The sequence below is a fragment of the Branchiostoma lanceolatum genome, chromosome 2, assembly GCF_035083965.1.
Source record: "Branchiostoma lanceolatum isolate klBraLanc5 chromosome 2, klBraLanc5.hap2, whole genome shotgun sequence".
In the NCBI taxonomy this organism is placed as follows: domain Eukaryota; kingdom Metazoa; phylum Chordata; class Leptocardii; order Amphioxiformes; family Branchiostomatidae; genus Branchiostoma; species Branchiostoma lanceolatum.
The window spans coordinates 35,919,927-35,938,433 of NC_089723.1; the positions used below are offsets into that span (position 1 = coordinate 35,919,927).

General features: G+C 42.5%; 1 protein-coding gene across 1 annotated transcript; it reads right to left on the reverse strand.

Annotated features, from left to right (window-relative positions):
* Positions 1 to 116: 116 nt before the first annotated feature.
* Positions 117 to 18,507, reverse strand: LOC136428872 (myosin-16-like). The gene is made up of 25 exons (XM_066418681.1): positions 18,230 to 18,507; positions 17,664 to 17,807; positions 16,893 to 17,077; positions 16,310 to 16,406; positions 15,450 to 15,606; positions 14,890 to 14,991; positions 14,193 to 14,429; positions 12,039 to 12,307; positions 11,360 to 11,530; positions 10,554 to 10,869; positions 9,979 to 10,049; positions 9,080 to 9,285; positions 8,341 to 8,601; positions 7,650 to 7,905; positions 7,073 to 7,219; positions 6,360 to 6,545; positions 5,843 to 5,929; positions 5,457 to 5,602; positions 5,113 to 5,260; positions 3,754 to 4,879; positions 3,244 to 3,484; positions 2,303 to 2,825; positions 1,801 to 1,971; positions 1,037 to 1,237; positions 117 to 706 (listed from the first exon to the last, which is right to left on the reverse strand). The coding sequence occupies exons 1-25, from the start codon at positions 18,431 to 18,433 to the stop codon at positions 584 to 586; spliced, it is 5,775 nt and encodes a 1,924-aa protein (XP_066274778.1). The 5' UTR covers positions 18,434 to 18,507; the 3' UTR covers positions 117 to 583.

The following is an 18,507-nucleotide window of genomic DNA, read 5'->3' on the forward strand; positions in this document are numbered from 1 at the left end:
TGCTAAATAATCACATCGCCTTTAAAGCAAGGTTGAATAAAAGTCTTTCTTTCAATATTTTTATACTGCTGTCAAGACGAAGTACAAGAGACAAAGAAGGTACAGCACTTCGGCTGGACAATGTCACATTTTATTTCGAACTTGAAGTGATACAAGTATCTCTTTCATCGCACTTTCAAGCATTTCTTTCGTGGCAAGTTTCCAGCTCTTCGTCAGCAGCAACCATTACACATATACAGTATACCATACGTATGATATGAGCACGCACAAAGTAAGCTTCCTATATCTCACTGGACCCGCGACACGTTGGCGGCCTAGCTGCGTCCTAACTTGGATTCATTTTATCATTCACTTCATCATGCAAAACGTATAAGTATGACTAGAAAAACAACAAAACACACTAAACGTAAAAATATTATTTTGTATCGATAAAATTCGTTGAAAGCTCTGTCAAATCGCTCGGTCGCAACAAGGTCACCAACGTGCCGTATCATCAGTGAGATAGGGGCTTAAGGACGCTTCTGAGACTAATATTAACGGGTCTTGGATTTGATCTTGTCTAGGAAAGACTCTTAGACTCATGTTAACGGGTCTTGGACTTGATCTTGTTAAGGGAAGACTCGGCGATCTCGGCGCGCTCCAGGTTGTCCTCGAACTCGTGCTGGGTCTTGCGCCACTTAGCGTTGTTGCCGTTAGCCTGCTCCTCCTGTGGAGACAAATGAAGAAATGAATAACGGTCAACGCGATGGTAACTATTGTATTGATACATGTAGATACCATGGGCGAAAGGGTGGTAAAAGAATAAAATGTTGAAGGCAAATGCATAAACAATTGCAACTACTGTAACATTTCTAGTTCTACCTCCTCTAAATTCTTTTTTTCTGCCACCCCGTCAAGTTTGACCTTTGCGGCCATCTTCCGACTAACTCACTTTTTGTCACTCTCCTGATGGCGTATTCCAATAATTACGGACACATCACCGTTACACACGCACCCAAAAAGGCAAAAAACGAAGTCTTCATTTAGCCATACTTACAGCCTCCTCTGCCTGGCGCTTGAATGTCTTGATCTTCAGCTGCAGCTTCTCCACCAGCTCCTGAAGACGTTCCTGGTTCTTGCGGTCCTCGTCGGCCTGGAAGGTCATCTCCTTGAGACGGCGCTCGTTCTTCCTCAGCTGCTTCAGATCCTCCTGATGATAACGGCGGCTCTCGTCGATCAGAGTCTCCAAGTCACGGATCTGAACACAGAAAATATTCAAATCAAGCTCACTATTTCTATATGAAGATACAAAGCTTTCCAAGTTAAGATCCTCCCTACAGTTTTTGGAGTACAAGTATAGGGGCGGTGCCCATCTCCGTTTTTACAGCCCTTGGGCCGCACAGGCCACTTTAGTAGGGGGCTAGTCCACTCGTATGGCCGGGAATGTGATTAACTTCCGTACTGTTTCTCATAAGTGCTGAGTGCTAAGCAAAGAAAGTATGTTTACCATTTTACAAATCTCTGGTATGAATTGAGTGAAATTAGAACCTCAAACCTTCCGAATGTAAAGCCAATGTTATCACAAGCATTTAGTCAATACGCAGACAAAGTACAAGGAGGCACAACTATACCTACGATAAAAAAGCCCAATGTTGACGAGCGTATGGTTAGTTTATGGTAATCAGCTGAAGAGAAAGTCCACTTTCGAATTAGATACACCCAGATCAACTGTTGAAAAAGATAAATGGTTATGCCTGTCCGTTTTCGCAAAATATACCAGATACCGATATATGTTTTGGTTATTTGCATGGTGTCACATACCCGCATCTCCAGCTTTTGTATGGCTCGCTTGCCACCTTTAAGAGCGATGGCCTCCGCCTCTTCAAGGCGACGCTGTAAGTCTTTACAGTTGGCGTCCAAGTTCCGTTTAGTCTTGTCTGCTGTCATGGAGTGCTCCTGCTCCGCACGAAGGTCCTCCGCCATCCTTGCAGTCTATGACATGATAGATGATATTCATAATTGGCACACATATATATTGACAGATATGTCCAGAAAAAGATGAAACGAAAGTTTCAACGTACAATCGATACAGCTCAAGACCACTGAAGACCACTCAAGAGACCGATAGGCTAGACTACGTGGACAAGGTGGTCACTATAAATAGGATGCTTGGTTAATTCTCGCTCCGAAAGGAAAAATTATATGAGGGACCACTAAAATTGGTCACACTGGCCTGGTGCCCCTTATGTTCAGATGGTCACTTGTACAGGTTTGTCTATACTACAGTAAAATTATCTGTGTAGTAGAAACACAAGTCACTCACCTCAGACATGGCACGCTTGGCTCTTTCTTGAGTCTGTTTGTGTTCGCTGATGGTCTCTTCCAGCTCAGACTGGATAGACGCCAGATCTCCATCCAGCTTACGCTTGTGCCCAGCCAGAGCAGAGTTCTGCGTGCTCAGTTCACCCAGGCGTTCGTTGCTTTCCGCCAGCAAAGCTTCGGCAGTCTTTCGAGATCTCTCCGCCGTATCCAGATGAGACCTGACCTCGTCGATCTCCGCTAGGAGCGCCTGGTTCCTGCGCTCTGCGATGTTGTACTGCTCGCGGATCTCGTCCCGTTGCCGCTGCTCATCGTCGATCTGCACTTGCATCTCTTGGATCTGGTTGTAGAGTTTGGCGATGGTCTTCCTGGCCTCGGCGTTGGCCCTGTTTGCCGATTCCAGCTGAAACTCGATGTCGTTCAGGTGACTCTCCAGGTGCTTACGCACTCGCGTCGCGTCGACTTTTCCCTTGGACTCAACTTCTATCTGCGCTTGGACAAGGTCGATGGCACGAGCATGGTTCTTCCTGTGATTTTGGGGAAAACATATGCCTTAATCATTTTCCAAGCATTTTCTCTTTCACCACATACCTCTGGTATACCTCTCTCCTTCACTGCATTTTCTCTTTCACCACATCCTTTAAGTAATTTTGATTTTAGAATACAAATATGGCCAATGTGGTTGATCAGTATTAATGCTAAATTGCAAACTGCCTAACGAGCCATCAGTCGGTTTAAAGTAGCTTGTAAAAGTTTGAATTTCAGCTCGTGGCTGTCACATACATGTCATACCTAACCATGATGTTCATGAAAACATACATTCATTCATTAGTTCGTTCACCCCTAGTAAGAAAAGCAGTGTACAGTTGTTGTTTTTTACAGCGCCAGTACCGTCAGGTTTAACAGTCGACATTAGGTTATCAATAATGGAAAAAAAACTCTTACCTGGTAGCCTCAAATTCTTCCTCCTTTTCAGCCATCTTCTTGTCTACGTCACCCTTCAGCTGCGCAAGCTCCAGCTGTACACGCACCACCTTGCCGTGTTCTATCTCCAGAGCTCCCTCCGCCTCGTCCAGAGCGTTCTGGGTTTCGTCTCTCTCCACCTCCAGACGTTTCTTGGCCTTTGTGAGCTCGTGGATGTTCTTCGCGTGTTCCGCTAGCTGGTCATTCAGATCGTTTATCTCACCTTCACATGACCAGGAAAGTGATTATTTGTTAAATGAGTTTTATAAGAGTAATCATCATAACAGTTTTAACGTACCTGATGGCAAGTACAGTGCAAAGAGAAAATCCTACAGTAGTTAGAATATATTGGAAATTGAAATTATAATTTAACGTCAATGAAAGCGATGGCTAGCCTCGCCAGGGATTTTGGTGTATTACTGTTTCACTTGGTTTCTATTGGCTGAAATAAAAGCTCATTTGACCAGAGGAATCTTATAGACAAAGACTAACCTTGTAATATTTTGTTCTCTTTCTTGATGGCTTCCAGCGCTTCTACTCCCTCATCATAGACGTTCTTAAGCTTGAGCAGTTCCGTCTGGTAAGCGCGACTTTCCTTCTGCGCCGCTTCAAGCTCGGCCTGCAGGGCTTCGCACTTGTTCTTCCACTCGACCACTTGTTTGTCAAGTAGACGCTGCCTCTTCTCCAGCTGAGCAGCTGACGTGTTGGCCTTTTCCACGTCCAGCAGCAGATCCTCCACCTCTCCTGCCAGCCTGTTTTTGGTCTTCTCCAGACTGGCACACTTGGCGTTGGCGGACTCCACAAGCTCCTCTGCATCCTGCAGGCGAGCAGCCAGCTTTTTCTTCGCCTCTTCCAGCTCCTCCGTCCTCTGGATGGCGTCCGTCTCGTATTTGCTGCGCCAGGCCGCCACCTCTGCCGTTGCCTTGACCAGGTTGCGCTGTATCTCGGACTTGCTCTCCTGTTCCTCCTCCAGGGACTCCCTCAGATTGTCGCAGTCTTGCTGAATGGCGCGGAGTTGGTGAGCCAGTGAGTTCTTCCCCTTGGTCTCCTCCTCGAGCTGCCGTTTGACCTCCTCCATCTGCTGAGTCAGCATGCTCTTCGTGCGGCTCAGCTGATTGCCTGAGGCCTCCGACTCTTCCAGCTGCCGCTGTAAATCGTTGTTCTCCGACGTTAACCTCGTCTTCAGCGATGACAACTCTTGAATGACTCGTTGGTTTTCTTCTACCTTCTGATTTGCATCAACCAGGTGATCTTCCAGCTGTTTGTTGGCCTTCTCGGCTTGGACCCTACCTTTGGTGACCTGTTCCATGTGTGAGGCCAGGTCATCTACCTCCACGCGGAGGTTGTTCTTCTCCTTCTCTAGTTTGACCCTGATGCGCTGGAGACTTTCCACTTGCTCGGTCATGTCCGCTACGGTGTCGTTGTGTTTCTTCCTCAGACTGGCCGTGGCTGCCTCGTGGCCGATGGTGGCCTCCTCCAGTTCGCGCCTGACCTTCTGCAGCTCAGCCTCCCGCTTCTTGTTCTGTTCGACCTGAGCTGCGGTGGCTCCGCTGGACTCCTCAAGTTTCTCGCCGATGTCTTCAAGCTCTCGCGACAACTCCGCCCTTTGCCTCTCAAGCTAAAGATAGAGATCCAGTACCAGGTATCAAACTGGTTGAGTAGCAAAAGCCGCTCAAAATGTCTTTGATGAGGGTAACGATGCTTATAACTATTAGAAACGACGTTGTCTACTTTTAGTGTTTCTTTATTGTTTTATAGTATAATATAAAGTTTATTGTTTTATAGTATCTATTGTTATAACAATTTTAAAGCTAATCTTGCATTAAATCTTTTAAGGCGGCTAGGTCAAACCTTTGCACGAGCTGCTCTTTCTGTTTCCAGCTCCTCTTCTAACTCCTCAATCCTGCCCTGCAGCTCTTTGGTCTTTTTCTGCATTTGTTGAGCCTGGCCGGCTTCGTCTTCCACCTTGGTGTTCAGAGCGTTGATCTCGAACTCTCGTCTGCAGTTAAAGTACATCGTCATTTATCACATAGGCCTCACAGCTTCGTATGATTGTTGATACATTTGTGTGCAGATCTGCAAAAGTCAAGCTAACTAGCCCGTCCAAATAGATCTTGGATTAAGTCAAAAAACCCATTCCCATAGGAATAAGATTCAGTTATCGGCCACGTTCATCTATCACAATATTTACTTACTTCTTCAGTTTTTCTTCCAATTCAACCTTGTATCTTTCTGTTTCTCCCACCAGGTCCAGGGCGTTCTTCAAGTCATTCTCTAGTTTCCTCTTGACGCGATCTACATCACCCCGGATCTTCTTTTCGTGTTCAAGGTTGTCTTCCAACTGCACAGAAAATCAAACAATTAATCAATCAATCGATAAAATTCTATTGTAAAGCAATTGTAACTTATAGAATGTGTGGAAAATTGCTAAGAGGATATAAAGAGTCTAATATCTGCGCTATTCTCTTTAGAAGGAAACAGAAATGACATAATAAGTAAAGGAACGTCCATTGACTCATTCCAAAAAATAAGAACTATTTATGAAATGTTTGGAAACAATTTCATACGGTGTTGCACTTACGTCATCTAGAGTCTGATCCAACTTGACCTTCAGTTTGGTCAGGTTTTGCACCTTGTCCTCCTCCGACTGGAGATCATCCAGTGTTTGCTGGAAGGTAGGCAATCAGATCTTTCAATGCACATGTAGGTAAACCACATCTTTATGTCATCTGTCCCTGACAATAGGTTTATACTGAACAACTCCAACATTCGCTCAAGTACATTTGAGAAACATGATATAACGTGAATATCGTCTGGTAAGGATAAGTAAAAGGATATCGTACAGTGCAACTCGTTACGACCAAGTACATTGTATATAGTAACGCCATCCTTACTAGATTGCTTAAAGAACGCTTAGTGGCTTGCAGCTAGATGTACAAGGCATAGATGTGGCAGGGCGTTTAGTGTTATTTCATCAGCTGCTGCGCCGCGTGCCTGCAAAGCTTGTGTGTTACGCTGAATCCCGAAGGCGGTTATACCGGCTATATAGATACAAATACAGAGTAAACATAGATATTGTAATGACGCTCGGGGCTTACGGCATTCAGTTCATCAAGTTTCTTCTTCTCTCTGCTGAGCTTGGAGATGAGTTCATCATTGACTGCGACTTCCTCCATCATGGCGCGAAGTTTGTCCTCGACTTCCTGCTTGTCCTTCTCCCTCTTGGACAGCTTGAGTGTTATAGCTTCAAGTTCACGCTTCAGCTCGTCATGCTCCTGCTCCGCCTGCAAATGTCAAACAAATAACAAGCATTTAGCACAGTGTTTCTTTGTTTCTTTGTTGGCTTATTTGTTTGTCTGGAACTAAAATTTGTGCACTAATGAGAAACTCAAAGCGGTCATGATGGAGGGGGTATGGGTCACACAAAATTGACAAAGACACAGATTACGTAATTAAAGCCATGATAAATCTGTAAACATTGAGAAGTACTATCAGACATACATGGTATCAAAGTGAAAGTTGGCATATTTTTTTCCCTTAGAGTATAGTGCAAACACTATAAGATAGTATACGATGTATGTTTACGTGGATCATGCCGCTGTGTAGATACGTATTCTGGTACGTTATCATCAGCACCGCCATGTTCTATGGACATTCATTAGCTGTACGTCATAGCATTGTATCTCAACTCAAGCGCCTCATTGTCCATATTGTATATAATCATGCTATGAAAGTGTCAAAGTTCTAGACGTATAGAGTAATGCACTGACGAGAAACAGTTCAAGTATTTGTATGAATGCAAGACTTTCACCTTCATTTTCTTGGACTCCAGATGCCTGTTTTGGTCAGCAACATCTTCCAGGTGTTCCTCCACTTCTGACAGCTGCGCGTCAAGTTCGGCTTTCTCCTTCAGCAGGTTTCCAACTCGATCCTGAGCTTCACCTACCACCGCTGTTTCCTAGATACGTGAAGACGATAAAATTGCTTTAAACAACGCGTACGCTTGCAGTTATGTGCAAAGGTTAGGTAGGACAGGTCGTTTAGTGTAATATAACCACCTGCTGCCACAACGCGTGCATGCGAAGGTGGTGCGTTACACCAAATGGTAGTTGTACCGGCTATACAGATACAGAATTGTGATATTTGCACTGACCTATCATCCGTTGTCTTCATAGATTGTTTTAGCCTTGCTACGACAACCGCTTTATCAATGGTTACACAATTCTAATGTCATTATACAATAATCCCATTGAGAACGTTGATTTTAGAGTAACAGGATCAACACGGATTGACATCATCAACATCATACTGCAGTCAACGACACGACAAGAGTACTTCTTTATCGACACTTTCCCAATTGCTAAACTTAGACAATAAGTCAAACTCACGGTTTCAAGGGCATTCTGAATGTCCTTTTTCTGGGCCATCATGTTGTTCAGCTTGGCTTCCATTTCAATTCTTCTCTTCGATATCTCCTCGTGGTGCTTCTCCATCTTGCCGAGTTTGACCGTGGTCTCCTTGAGCAGCTCCTCGGCCATTCCTCCCGTCAGCTTCGGCTTGATCGCGTTGTACATCTTTATCCACCAGTCGTGACGCAGGCGGAACCACGCACGGATGTTGTTCTGGAGAATCCTCACTGCAGCCCTGTTTAAGAGTCAATCAATCAATCAATTAATCAATCAATCAGCTAGGTCAATCAATCAAGCAAACAGGCAATGAACGGATAAATCAATCAATTAATCAATCAACAAACAAATCAAGAAATGGATCAATCATCCGCCGGCATCAACTCCTGACACTTAGCGGCTGTAGACATCTCTCTCCAGGATGTTCCATTTTCGGCACAGGACCTCTAGTTGTTTAAGATTTACACTCATCTTAAACCGATCTTAAATCGTTAAAAGCAATGATTTTTGTTTCGATAATGTAAAAGAGTAAACCGCCATATATAGAAACAAAATATCCATAACGACTTGAACATACATACAACCTGTGGACAAAGGAGACAACATGTGCTAGAAAATGGATAAAATCTCCTTACGATATTTGAAATGAGCGAAAAAAATTATATTGACTCACCTTGCACCAAACAGCTTCAAGAAGATTTTTCTCTGTAACATTTGCCGAACACGAGACTGCATCATGGTGAAGATTTCGGTGATTTTATCGTCTCGGATCTCCTCCAGAACAGCCAGAGTACCGGCTTTGAAGAACACCTTGTTCAAGCCAAGGGCGTAGCGTTTGGTGTCCAACTTTATAGTCTCCAGGATACGCTTGGTGGCTTCCTTTCCCTCCATGAACTCTCCGTCAGCAAAGACGGAGGCAGCACAAACAGAGTACCTGGCGAAGGCCAAGGTAATATTTAACATTGACAATGTAGGGTGTGTGGGGGGAGGGTGTCATAGTAAAACTCTTGTTCCAAGAAGAGGGAGGAGACATGGGAACTATAGATCTAAAGATGTAATGGTAATACAATGTACAACTTAATATGCTCACTATTTTTGTTTTCCCCCTGTTCATATATATAGCTGGATCAGTAAATACGTAACCCTATTCTGCATCATTAGTATGATAGCTGGAGCTGCTAAAACGGTTATATTATATACAGATACAGGTACATTATATTGTAGCTATTAAGAATAGACAAATATTTCGCGACAAATGTACATAATAACCATTTTTTGTATAACCATATAACGTTGCTAAAACGGAAGCAAAAGATGACGTTCACTATTTTCATTCTCATAATAACACTTTACATCTTATACGTTCTAGATATCTTTGACGAAAAGTATTTCTTCAATAAAATCACACGTACCTCTGCAGGAAGTCGCCATAAAAATTCCTGTTGGGAAATCCTTTCTGGCAGATACGGATGCCCTCCAGTACACCGTTACACGTCAGCTGGTTGTAGACGAGGGGTCCGTCGATGATGCCGCCAGTCTTGATCTCGTTGGGGATGATGCAGCGGACGAAGTGGGGGTACGTCGAGTGGAGGTTGGTCATCAGCTCCGATAACTGACCCTGCGGAGTGATTTCGGAAAATAATTTCATCAAGTGAGTAGAATATATGATATTGGAGTGTTCTTTTTTCACAATAATTCCTCAGTTACTGACGTTTAGGTGTCCGGGATGTGATGAACCGGGACAAGGGGGGATACAAGCTTATTAAACCCCATTTGGGATCGTGTTCTCGCCGCAAAAGCGCCACCTACATCACCTGCTCGTAGCGGCGAGAAGCAGTACTCCAGTCAGAAGCTCTGAAGAAGGTGTCTGATAGACCCCGTAACGTCAGCAGGTGGTAAATTACTGGTTGTGAAAAAAGAAAACTCCAATATCCCTGCAGATTGATATTTTTTATTCTAAAATAATAATTATATTGTTCAAAATTTGCAAATAATATACCGAAGCGTTATTGCAGCTAACAGGGCCACCAACGAACAACGAAGAACAATATAACATGTAACTACTCTAGTCTAAATGTTGACTCCAAATGTTGTATCATTGAGTTATGTTAATTAATTTGTTCCCCTTCTTGTCTGCAAACGTTGAAACATTTAATAAAGTAAATTCTTATTCATCAATACAATATCTTAGAAATGTACATTAAACCTTTATCTTATATAATAGTTAACTTCATATCCTCCTTTACTTTTCATCTTTATTTCATTAATTTTTGTTGGTAAAAGTTGACAAGTCTGGAAGATGATCACGTACCCTATGAATAGCCGACACCGTCTGGAAAGAACCGCCCTTTTTCTTCTTGCCCCCGCCAACTTGCTTTTCACCTGATGTTCAATGAAAGATGCATATTCAAAGTAAGTGAAACTGATCACAAATCAAGTACTAGTTTAGCTCACTGATCCGCTGGTCTTGACAGACACAACAGACGCTATGTCCAACATTTACAGGTTCATTGCACCAAATAAAATCACCTAGCTGTTTTGAAAGTTCAATAAACAGTGGACCGTAGGTTAAGGTCCAATCCTAAGAGTGCATATCAGGTGACAACAGCTGAGAATCGAACGCCCAAACCCTTGGTCAAGAGGTAGGGTCGCTAACCACTAGACTACGTACGTAGTAGAGATCACGTCTAAGAACATTTAAGAGTGTAAGTAGGAAATATAATCTAGAAGCAGATCCTATGGTGTACCGGGGGCAGAGGACAGTATCCATTGGCCAAACAGTATCCAATTGCAAGTCCAACTGTTTAGCCAATGGATACTGCCATATGCCACCGCGGAATCTGCTTGGAGACTAAGGAAATTAATAGCTTTCCATTTCCCGTATACCTGCTTGTTCTTCTTGTGTGGTGTATTCCTTCCATATGGTTGGCAGAAGAGGGACCTTTCCTCTCTTCAACACCATGACAGCAGTCTCGTTGACTGGGTCCTTGTTCTTCTCCAGCCACCCGGTGATGTTGTAGGCCACCGGGCCGGCGTAGTGGCCCAGCTCGAAGTGGGCCGGGTACTTCTTCTTGCTGGCCTTTGGCTTGGTGAACTTGGGGTTCTTTCCCAGATGTTTCGCGCTTAGCTTTTCTATGAACGTTTTGTCGGTGGCTTTTGGTACAATGCACTCCTCCTCCAACGTGGACAGGATACCGAGAGGCTGTAATAAAACAATAAGATATATCTTGCAAGATAGCTGAATCAATCTAGATATTGTGTCTACCATGCTTACCATTGGTCCTTTTTAAGGGTACACAATTGATGACCTCCCCCCCCCCAATTTTCTCTACTGCGTCATGTCTCACTATTCATAATCGAAAACAATCGTTAACTGGCATGTGTGAAAATGTGTGCAGGTATATGAGATCATGTTATTTCGAAAGCAGGGATTTCCAAACAAAAGACGACGATAAACATTTAATCTTTTCTCCTCCAGTTAGAAATGTAGGAATGCAGTAAAATTGACCCATACAAATTGTTGAGCACTTCTGTATCTGTGTCTGAATAGCAAGTATAACCACCCTTCTGCGTAACACACCAGCTTCGTAGGCAGGCGGCATCAGTTTTTTTACATGTATATTACATTGTACTGAACGGCCTGTCACACCTAGCCCCGGAGTCTCAAATTTAAAGACAGAAACATAAGTTACCTTCTCCAGAAGATCCAGACAGGCCTGCAAGTCCATTCCGAAATCCACGAAGGTCCACTCTATCTGCTCCGCCTTGTACTCATCCTGCTCATTAACGAACATGTGGTGGTTGAAGAACTGCTGCAGCTTCTCGTTGGTGTAGTTGATGGCCAGCTGGTCAAAGCTATTCAACTGTAAACAAAAAAGACATTTTTTTCTGACCTTGAAATCATTTTATGTATCGTCGTACGGCTTTGATTGTAAATAACTTCAAAAGCCACTATTCCAAAGATAAAACGATCGTTTCTTTTATACGCCCATTCCGGTAGTGCGGTGACCTCGCTGCGACCGCAGTGCGACCTGAAATGTGAATAGAGCGCTCAGCAAAAAACTTTCATAGATTGAAAAAGTCATCTTCTTACGCTTTGTGTGTTTTGTTGTCTTTTCAGTGATACGTTTTCATTTAACATGATAATCCAATTATGCAATCAAGGGTTTCACAGATCCAATTTAGGTCGCAGCGAGGTCGTAGCGCGATCACCGTCTAGTGGAGTGGGGGCCTTATTCATTTGTTTTATCAACTGGACGTGGAATCAACCTCATGTGATAGATCCCCTGAGCTTTACATGAAATGACGGAAGTTGAAGGGGCAGGGGTATTTTGTTTCAAGGCATTAATTATGACAACTCATATTTCATACCTCGAAGATCTCGAAGCCAGCAATGTCCAACACACCGATGAACAGAACTCGCTCTATGCCGGTCTCCAGCGTTTCGTTGCACTTGGCCACGAGGAACTTGAAGAGGTAGCCGTAGTTGGCTTTGCCCAGCGCCCCGATGGTATTGTTGCACTGGGCCGCATTCTGACTCTTCGTCACGAACTCGGCACCGACCTTGACTCTGGGCTTCGTGATGGCGTTGGCAAGTTCAAAGCCATCGACGCCAAAGAGCTGAGCTGCCTTGTCCAGAACTGTAAAATTCGAACACATACGTTATGCCCCTGTCACACATAGCCGACCATGACCTCCTGACCTTCTCAAGACCATGGTTGGGAGTTACGCCCCTGTCACACGCCTACGAATCTGCACAAGCCATTCAGAAAAATCAAAATCGGGAAAGTCATATTCTGATTGGATACAATCAGAGAAGCGAACTGCAGCTAGAATAAGATGGATTAATAATATTTCCTCCCAAAATGTCTTAACATGTGGCGTACCACAAGGATCCATTCTTGGTCCCCTCTTGTTTTTAATTTATGTTAACGACTTGGCATCAGTATCAAATAAATTATTTGCTCTGTTATTTGCAGATGATACAAACTTATTTATGTCCCACAAAAATTTTGACACGTTAGTAACATCTATGAATAATGAATTGTATAAGATAAATCAATGGTTTAAGGCAAATAAATTGTCCCTTAACGTGAAAAAAACTAATTTTATTATCTTTGTAGGAAGGAACAAGAAATACGATAAAGAAAAGGCTAGGATCTATATTAATGACAATGCTATCAATCAAGTAAGTCACACCCGTTTTTTAGGCGTAATTATAGACGAGAAACTTTCATGGAAGAACCAAATTAATTTTGTTTGCAAAAAAATTTCCAAAAACATAGGCATCATTAGAAAAGTCAAATCTTTGCTGTCACGAAACATATTTATGGTTCTTTATTACAGTTTGATTTACCCTTATCTAACTTATTGCAACATAATTTGGGGTAGTACGTACACAACATCCATCAATCCTGTTTACCTCCTTCAAAAGCGCTTTGTACGAATAGCAGCCAATGCGTCATTCACAGCACACACAGCAGCTCTGTTTCGTGATTTAAATGTTATGACTGTATTTGACATTAATAAATTTCAAATTGCCTTATTTGTCCATAAAATTGTCCATAATAGCTCTTCCCTACCTGAACAATACAAAGGTCTTTTAAATTTCAACTCAGATATCCATCACCACTATACGAGACAACATAATCTTTTAAGATCAATTATGACAAAAACTACTCAAAAACAACATACAATAATGTTTAGAGGCCCCACCGTATGGAACAATCTCAGCCAAATTCTACAGTCCTGCTCGTCTTTACCTAGTTTCAAAAAACTTTTAAAGATAGATATCATAGAACATCCAAGTATTACTTTCTCCTGATTTGTTTGTTTTCCTTGTTTTCCACTTTTCCTTTGGTATCTGATGACAAAATAATTCATATGATTGTTATTTTTGTATAATTTTGACCTATTTCTTGATAAATTGTTATTCATTATAATACTTATTATGTTTACAACTCAAAATTTACTTTGTAGTTCCTCTTCTTTTCATTTGTTTCATTGATTTATGTTAAAATTCCAATTTCTTGTTTTGTTAGTTTTTCTTAGTTTCGATGATATATAATTTTGTAAAAATCCCATTTGAGTAGTTTAGGGGAGGCCCCCGAAAAGCCGTATAGGCTTCTGGCCTCTCCTGCATGTATTCTTTACTCTATTTCTCTTTGTTTTTATATTGTATTGTACATATGCGAAGAAACAATAAACAATAAAACAATAAACAATAAAACAATGGATTCCATGCTACTCCCAACCCGGCGTCGACCTTGGTAGGGGAGTGCTCGGGTGCAAATAACGTCGTTCCGAGTTTGTGGCAGGAGCTTCAAGCAAGCAAATGTTCTACTTCGTTACTCTCAATGTAATTATGACAATCAACACAGTATATACATCTCAAGAATAAAGTCAGGTATCTAGTACGTTGTTATGTTTTGTAGGTACCGTACATAATCTACCAGAAAGTAAAACCCTTATAACAATTGTGATTGCATTGTGTCTTGTCACCCTCTTAAGAACTAGACCTTTTACCTTCTTGGTTTTCAACATCGGCGTGATCTTTCCTGTCGGCGAACTCGGTGTTTCCCAGCCACAGAATGCCTGACGCGATCCTGTAGATGTTGTCCTTTTCCTCGGCGGAGAAGTTCAGGATGTCGAAGCCTTCATCCGTGGCTCGGAACTCCTCTGCGTCGTCCAGGTTCTGCACCGTGTACACGCCCTCCCGGATGAACTTGTAGACGGACGCGTCGGTAGACATCAGGTACTTATCTACAGGAGGGAAAACGACATGTCGAAGGAATTATCTACTTCTTTAATCGACACCGGCCGTGGAATCCATTGTCGAAAAAAAAGGTCAATGTACCTCTCTGAAATTTCTTGTTTATTTCACTAATTCTATGCATATTCTCCTCATACGACATCAGGCATGCATATAGCACGGAATGGAAGACAGAGAAAAACGATCCTGGGACCTTATGGGGACCTGATTTGACTCAAATTCCTGTCAGCGTCCAATACATCCTTAGCAAGTGGAAACCAGCCACTCGACTACATTCAAATCTGTAGCTACGGACACACAAGCAAGTGGAAACCAGCCACTTTACTGAATTAAAATGACTATGGATACTGTGGTATGTGTGACAGGATATATAACTCTGAATTTTATAACAATTTTTTCAGACAGTCACATTACACAGAAGTATTAAACTTGCAAATCTAGATGACTCACCAGTGGTTCCGGGAATGCCGTTGGACATCATCTGGAAGAAGATGTGGTAGCTCCTCTCCATTCCAGGAAGCTGATCAATCACACGAGACTTCTCCAGCAGGTCTGTGGTGCATATGTTAACGATTTCAGCTATCATATTCTTTAAACATGTCACATTTTTCCTGTCCTTCAGAATAATCTATATTAAGTCGCGACTGGTTAAAGGTTAAGTGATTGTTGCATTATAGCGGTGATAGCATGTTAGTTATGAGCTTTGGGAAAGTATCAAGCATTACAATTTTCTACAAAAAATGCAAATAGTGTGCATTACCGGTAATCTGCAGTCGTTAACTTCTATTTTCTGTGTTTTTGTACTTCAATCTGCAAATTTCTCCAAACGATTGTTTTGGCATGGGTAGAGCTCGAGGGTGTAGTTAGATTTAATTGCCAAAGTTCTGATACGATTGCTGTATGTTAAGTGATCGTTCCTTAAAACCCTAACATCGTCAGATGGCCTCACAATTATCTAAACGAAGTGCAATACATCAAGTAGTAATAAAACCTATTCTATGAACACTTACACGTCTCGATGTCGCCTCCAGCCAGTTTCGCCCGCTTGTCGAAGTGGATCCTGATGAACTTCCCGAAGCGGGAGGAGTTGTTGTTCCTGACGGTCTTGGCGTTCCCGAAAGTCTCCAGCACAGGGTTGGTCTGCACGATCTGCTCCTCCAGGGAACCCTGTAGAATCATGATATTTTTAATCACACACTCAAAACATAGTGCATATAGTAATAGTCTTTATTGCATATTCCTGCCCAGAAGGGCTAAATGCCCAGATGACCACACGTGGTCTATAAGAAGCACAATGCAAAACATGCTACAATGCCACATTCTAAAATTGAAAACTAACAAAAAACTAAAAACTGTGGACTATTGCTAAACTACTGTTTATCACCTAGTAGTTCATTCTCTCTTTTTGAAACATTTTGAAACATGAGTACATACTTTGTCCATTTGTTCGTTCTTACATGACATCAGGTAAATGTACATAATATATAGACATACTGGACGTATACTCAATAACGAGCACACGAAGAAAGAGCAAAAATACTTCAGAGATCTTTTCCTCACCAGTCAATCAAACTAAACAATCAGACAATAGCGCTAGCATCAGGTACGCAATGACGGCCAAATGTCATATCAGGATTATATACATATAAACGTACATATGTGTCAGCAATGTAGATGCATGGATAAAGAATTGAATTGAAACTCAATTTGGTATTCCCATGCCTGCAACTAAAATACCAGGATAGGCTACAGTTTCAAGATAAGAGAGAACATTTCTGTTACAATCAATGCATTAGAAACTTATACAGTAACTTTATTCTTTGTACATTGTAGTACGCAACGTGTTCATTTTTGTTCTGTCCAGACGTACCTTAGGGTCTTTCTGCTCACCGCCAGAAGCGCCAACGAAGGCGAAGTAGGCGATAACCTTCTTCGTGTTCTCAGTCTTCCCAGCACCAGACTCACCGCTAAGTGTGAGGCATAAACGGTGTACTCAAGACATGTTCCCGGATAACTTTATGTTTACATTTATGTTTTTAGTGGTAAATCAGATGGAAAGCGTCGCGGTAATCAGGAACTAGGACTTTTGCCAAATGATTCGTTTGACTGTTTAACATCTACGCTCTTCTATTTATAGGGAACAGGAACGTGATAAAGTATAAACATGTTGATCAAAATACACTATGTATAGCTCAATCTCTTTTGTGGGGATAGAATTGTAAGTAGAAACTGGAATTCATCTTCAATGGTTTCTTGACAGGTAAGCCAATGAAATATTTTCTTGATGACGACCTGACATGTCAATGGAAAGTGGAATTCATCTTCAACAGTTTCTTGGCACATACGATATATATTTTCTTGGCACAAAAGACAAGATAATGGCGTGCACATTTACCACCAAGAGCTGTATCTATTTGTAGCACAGGATAATGTTAACTATGATATGTGCTCACGTGATGAGGATAGACTGGCACATCCTCTCCTGAGTCATGTTCTGGTAGGCGTTGTCCGAGACCGAGAAGAGGTGCGGCGGGACCTCCGTGCGCCGCTTCCCCTGGTACATGGCCGTGACTTGCTCGGAGTAGATGGGCAGCCTCTTGAAAGGGTTGATCACCACGCAGAACAGGCCAGAGTATGTCTACGAAGCACGTGTTCAGAACGTAATGAGTATACGGGATTTACGATGTATAGCTTGGCATTCAAACCAATTATAATGTAGAGTCTCTTTCGTCCTCTTTAGCAACATTGCATGAGATTAACGGACACTTTATCAACCTATAGATGGGATATACTAGTCTGCAACATCCACACATTCACATGTTATTTATCAAATGAACACAACTACGGTAGGAATAATAGGGAAAGGTAAAGATAATTCCATATCCTTTTTGAGACTGTAGGGCCAATGGGCTGTTGCTTGTCCACTGTGTCTAGGGTGGTATTGGAAGGTGGCGCCCATCCCACTCCTTTCACCACCTTTTATCTCCCCAACCTAAGTGAGGTACCCATTTTATACCTGGGTGGAGTTAGGAAAGAGCATTCGGAAAGAGCAGTTAAACACCACTACCAGTAGACTAGCCCCCGGCCTGATGTAGTGATTGCACAAAGGTGTGTGGCCCAAGGGCTATTGAAACGGAGATAAGCGCCACCCTATGCACCGTCGGTACGGGAAGGAAACTATTACTTGTTGACTTAATTCTCTAGCTCTCGTGATGCAGACTTACGTAGATTAGCATCTGGTCGTAGCGCTGCCGTAGGTTGCCGAGAACAGCCGCCTCGTGCATGAAGGTCATGTTTACCATGTCGTCTGCGCAGGCGAACTTGGGAGGGTTCCGCTGAAGACACCTAGCCTTCTTCACGGCCAAGGACTAAAAGATGAAAAATATGAAAGAACGAGATAAAACAACGTTTTGTTTCCGATATTTAAAGCAAGTAGATTGTACGGATGTAGTAAACGTATTTCGAGGACACAGATGGATCATTATTATGTAATAAATACCCCAAGCTGATTTGCTATCTATGTATCTATGTAGCTATCTAATAATATAAAATATGTTTGTATCTATGCATATATATGCTATTTATCTAATATATATATTATCTGATGCTATCTATCTATCTATCTATCTTTTCATCTATATAGATTTATCAGATACTATGTACGAGTATGTATGTATCTATCTATATTTACTCTTACATACTACCTTTAGGTCCTTTCCATGAAAAATATCTATGTCAATTTAACTTACATGTCTAGCACTTTGTATAAGACAAAATAGTTTTGTCTCACCTTGCCATCCACGGTCTGCACCGTGACCTGATCCCCCTTCTCGCTCTTGATCTCGGCTTCCACGAAGATCTCCTTCTTATCCGGGATCCAGACGCTCTTCTTGACGTCATAGGGGGCGTTCCGAATCTCCATCATCTTCTTCTTGTTGCCCAGGAGGAAGTCCTCGGCGGGCTGGTCCTCGAGGGACGGACCGTAGGAAGGCATGGTCGGTTGTCGGGCGGGGTCTCACCACAGGCCGGACGAGAAACGGTGACGGTACGTTGGCTTGAGGAGCTCGA

Coding starts and splice junctions, on each gene's coding strand:
- LOC136428872 (XM_066418681.1), bottom strand. CDS start 18,433: ATGCCTTCCTACGGTCCGTCCCTCGAGGACCAGCCCGCCGAGGACTTC. Junction 6,546..7,072: donor TGGAGTCCAAGAAAATGAAG/GTGAAAGTCTTG, acceptor TGACATTTGCAG/GCGGAGCAGGAGCATGACGA. Junction 2,826..3,243: donor GAAGAATTTGAGGCTACCAG/GTAAGAGTTTTT, acceptor CCAAAATCACAG/GAAGAACCATGCTCGTGCCA.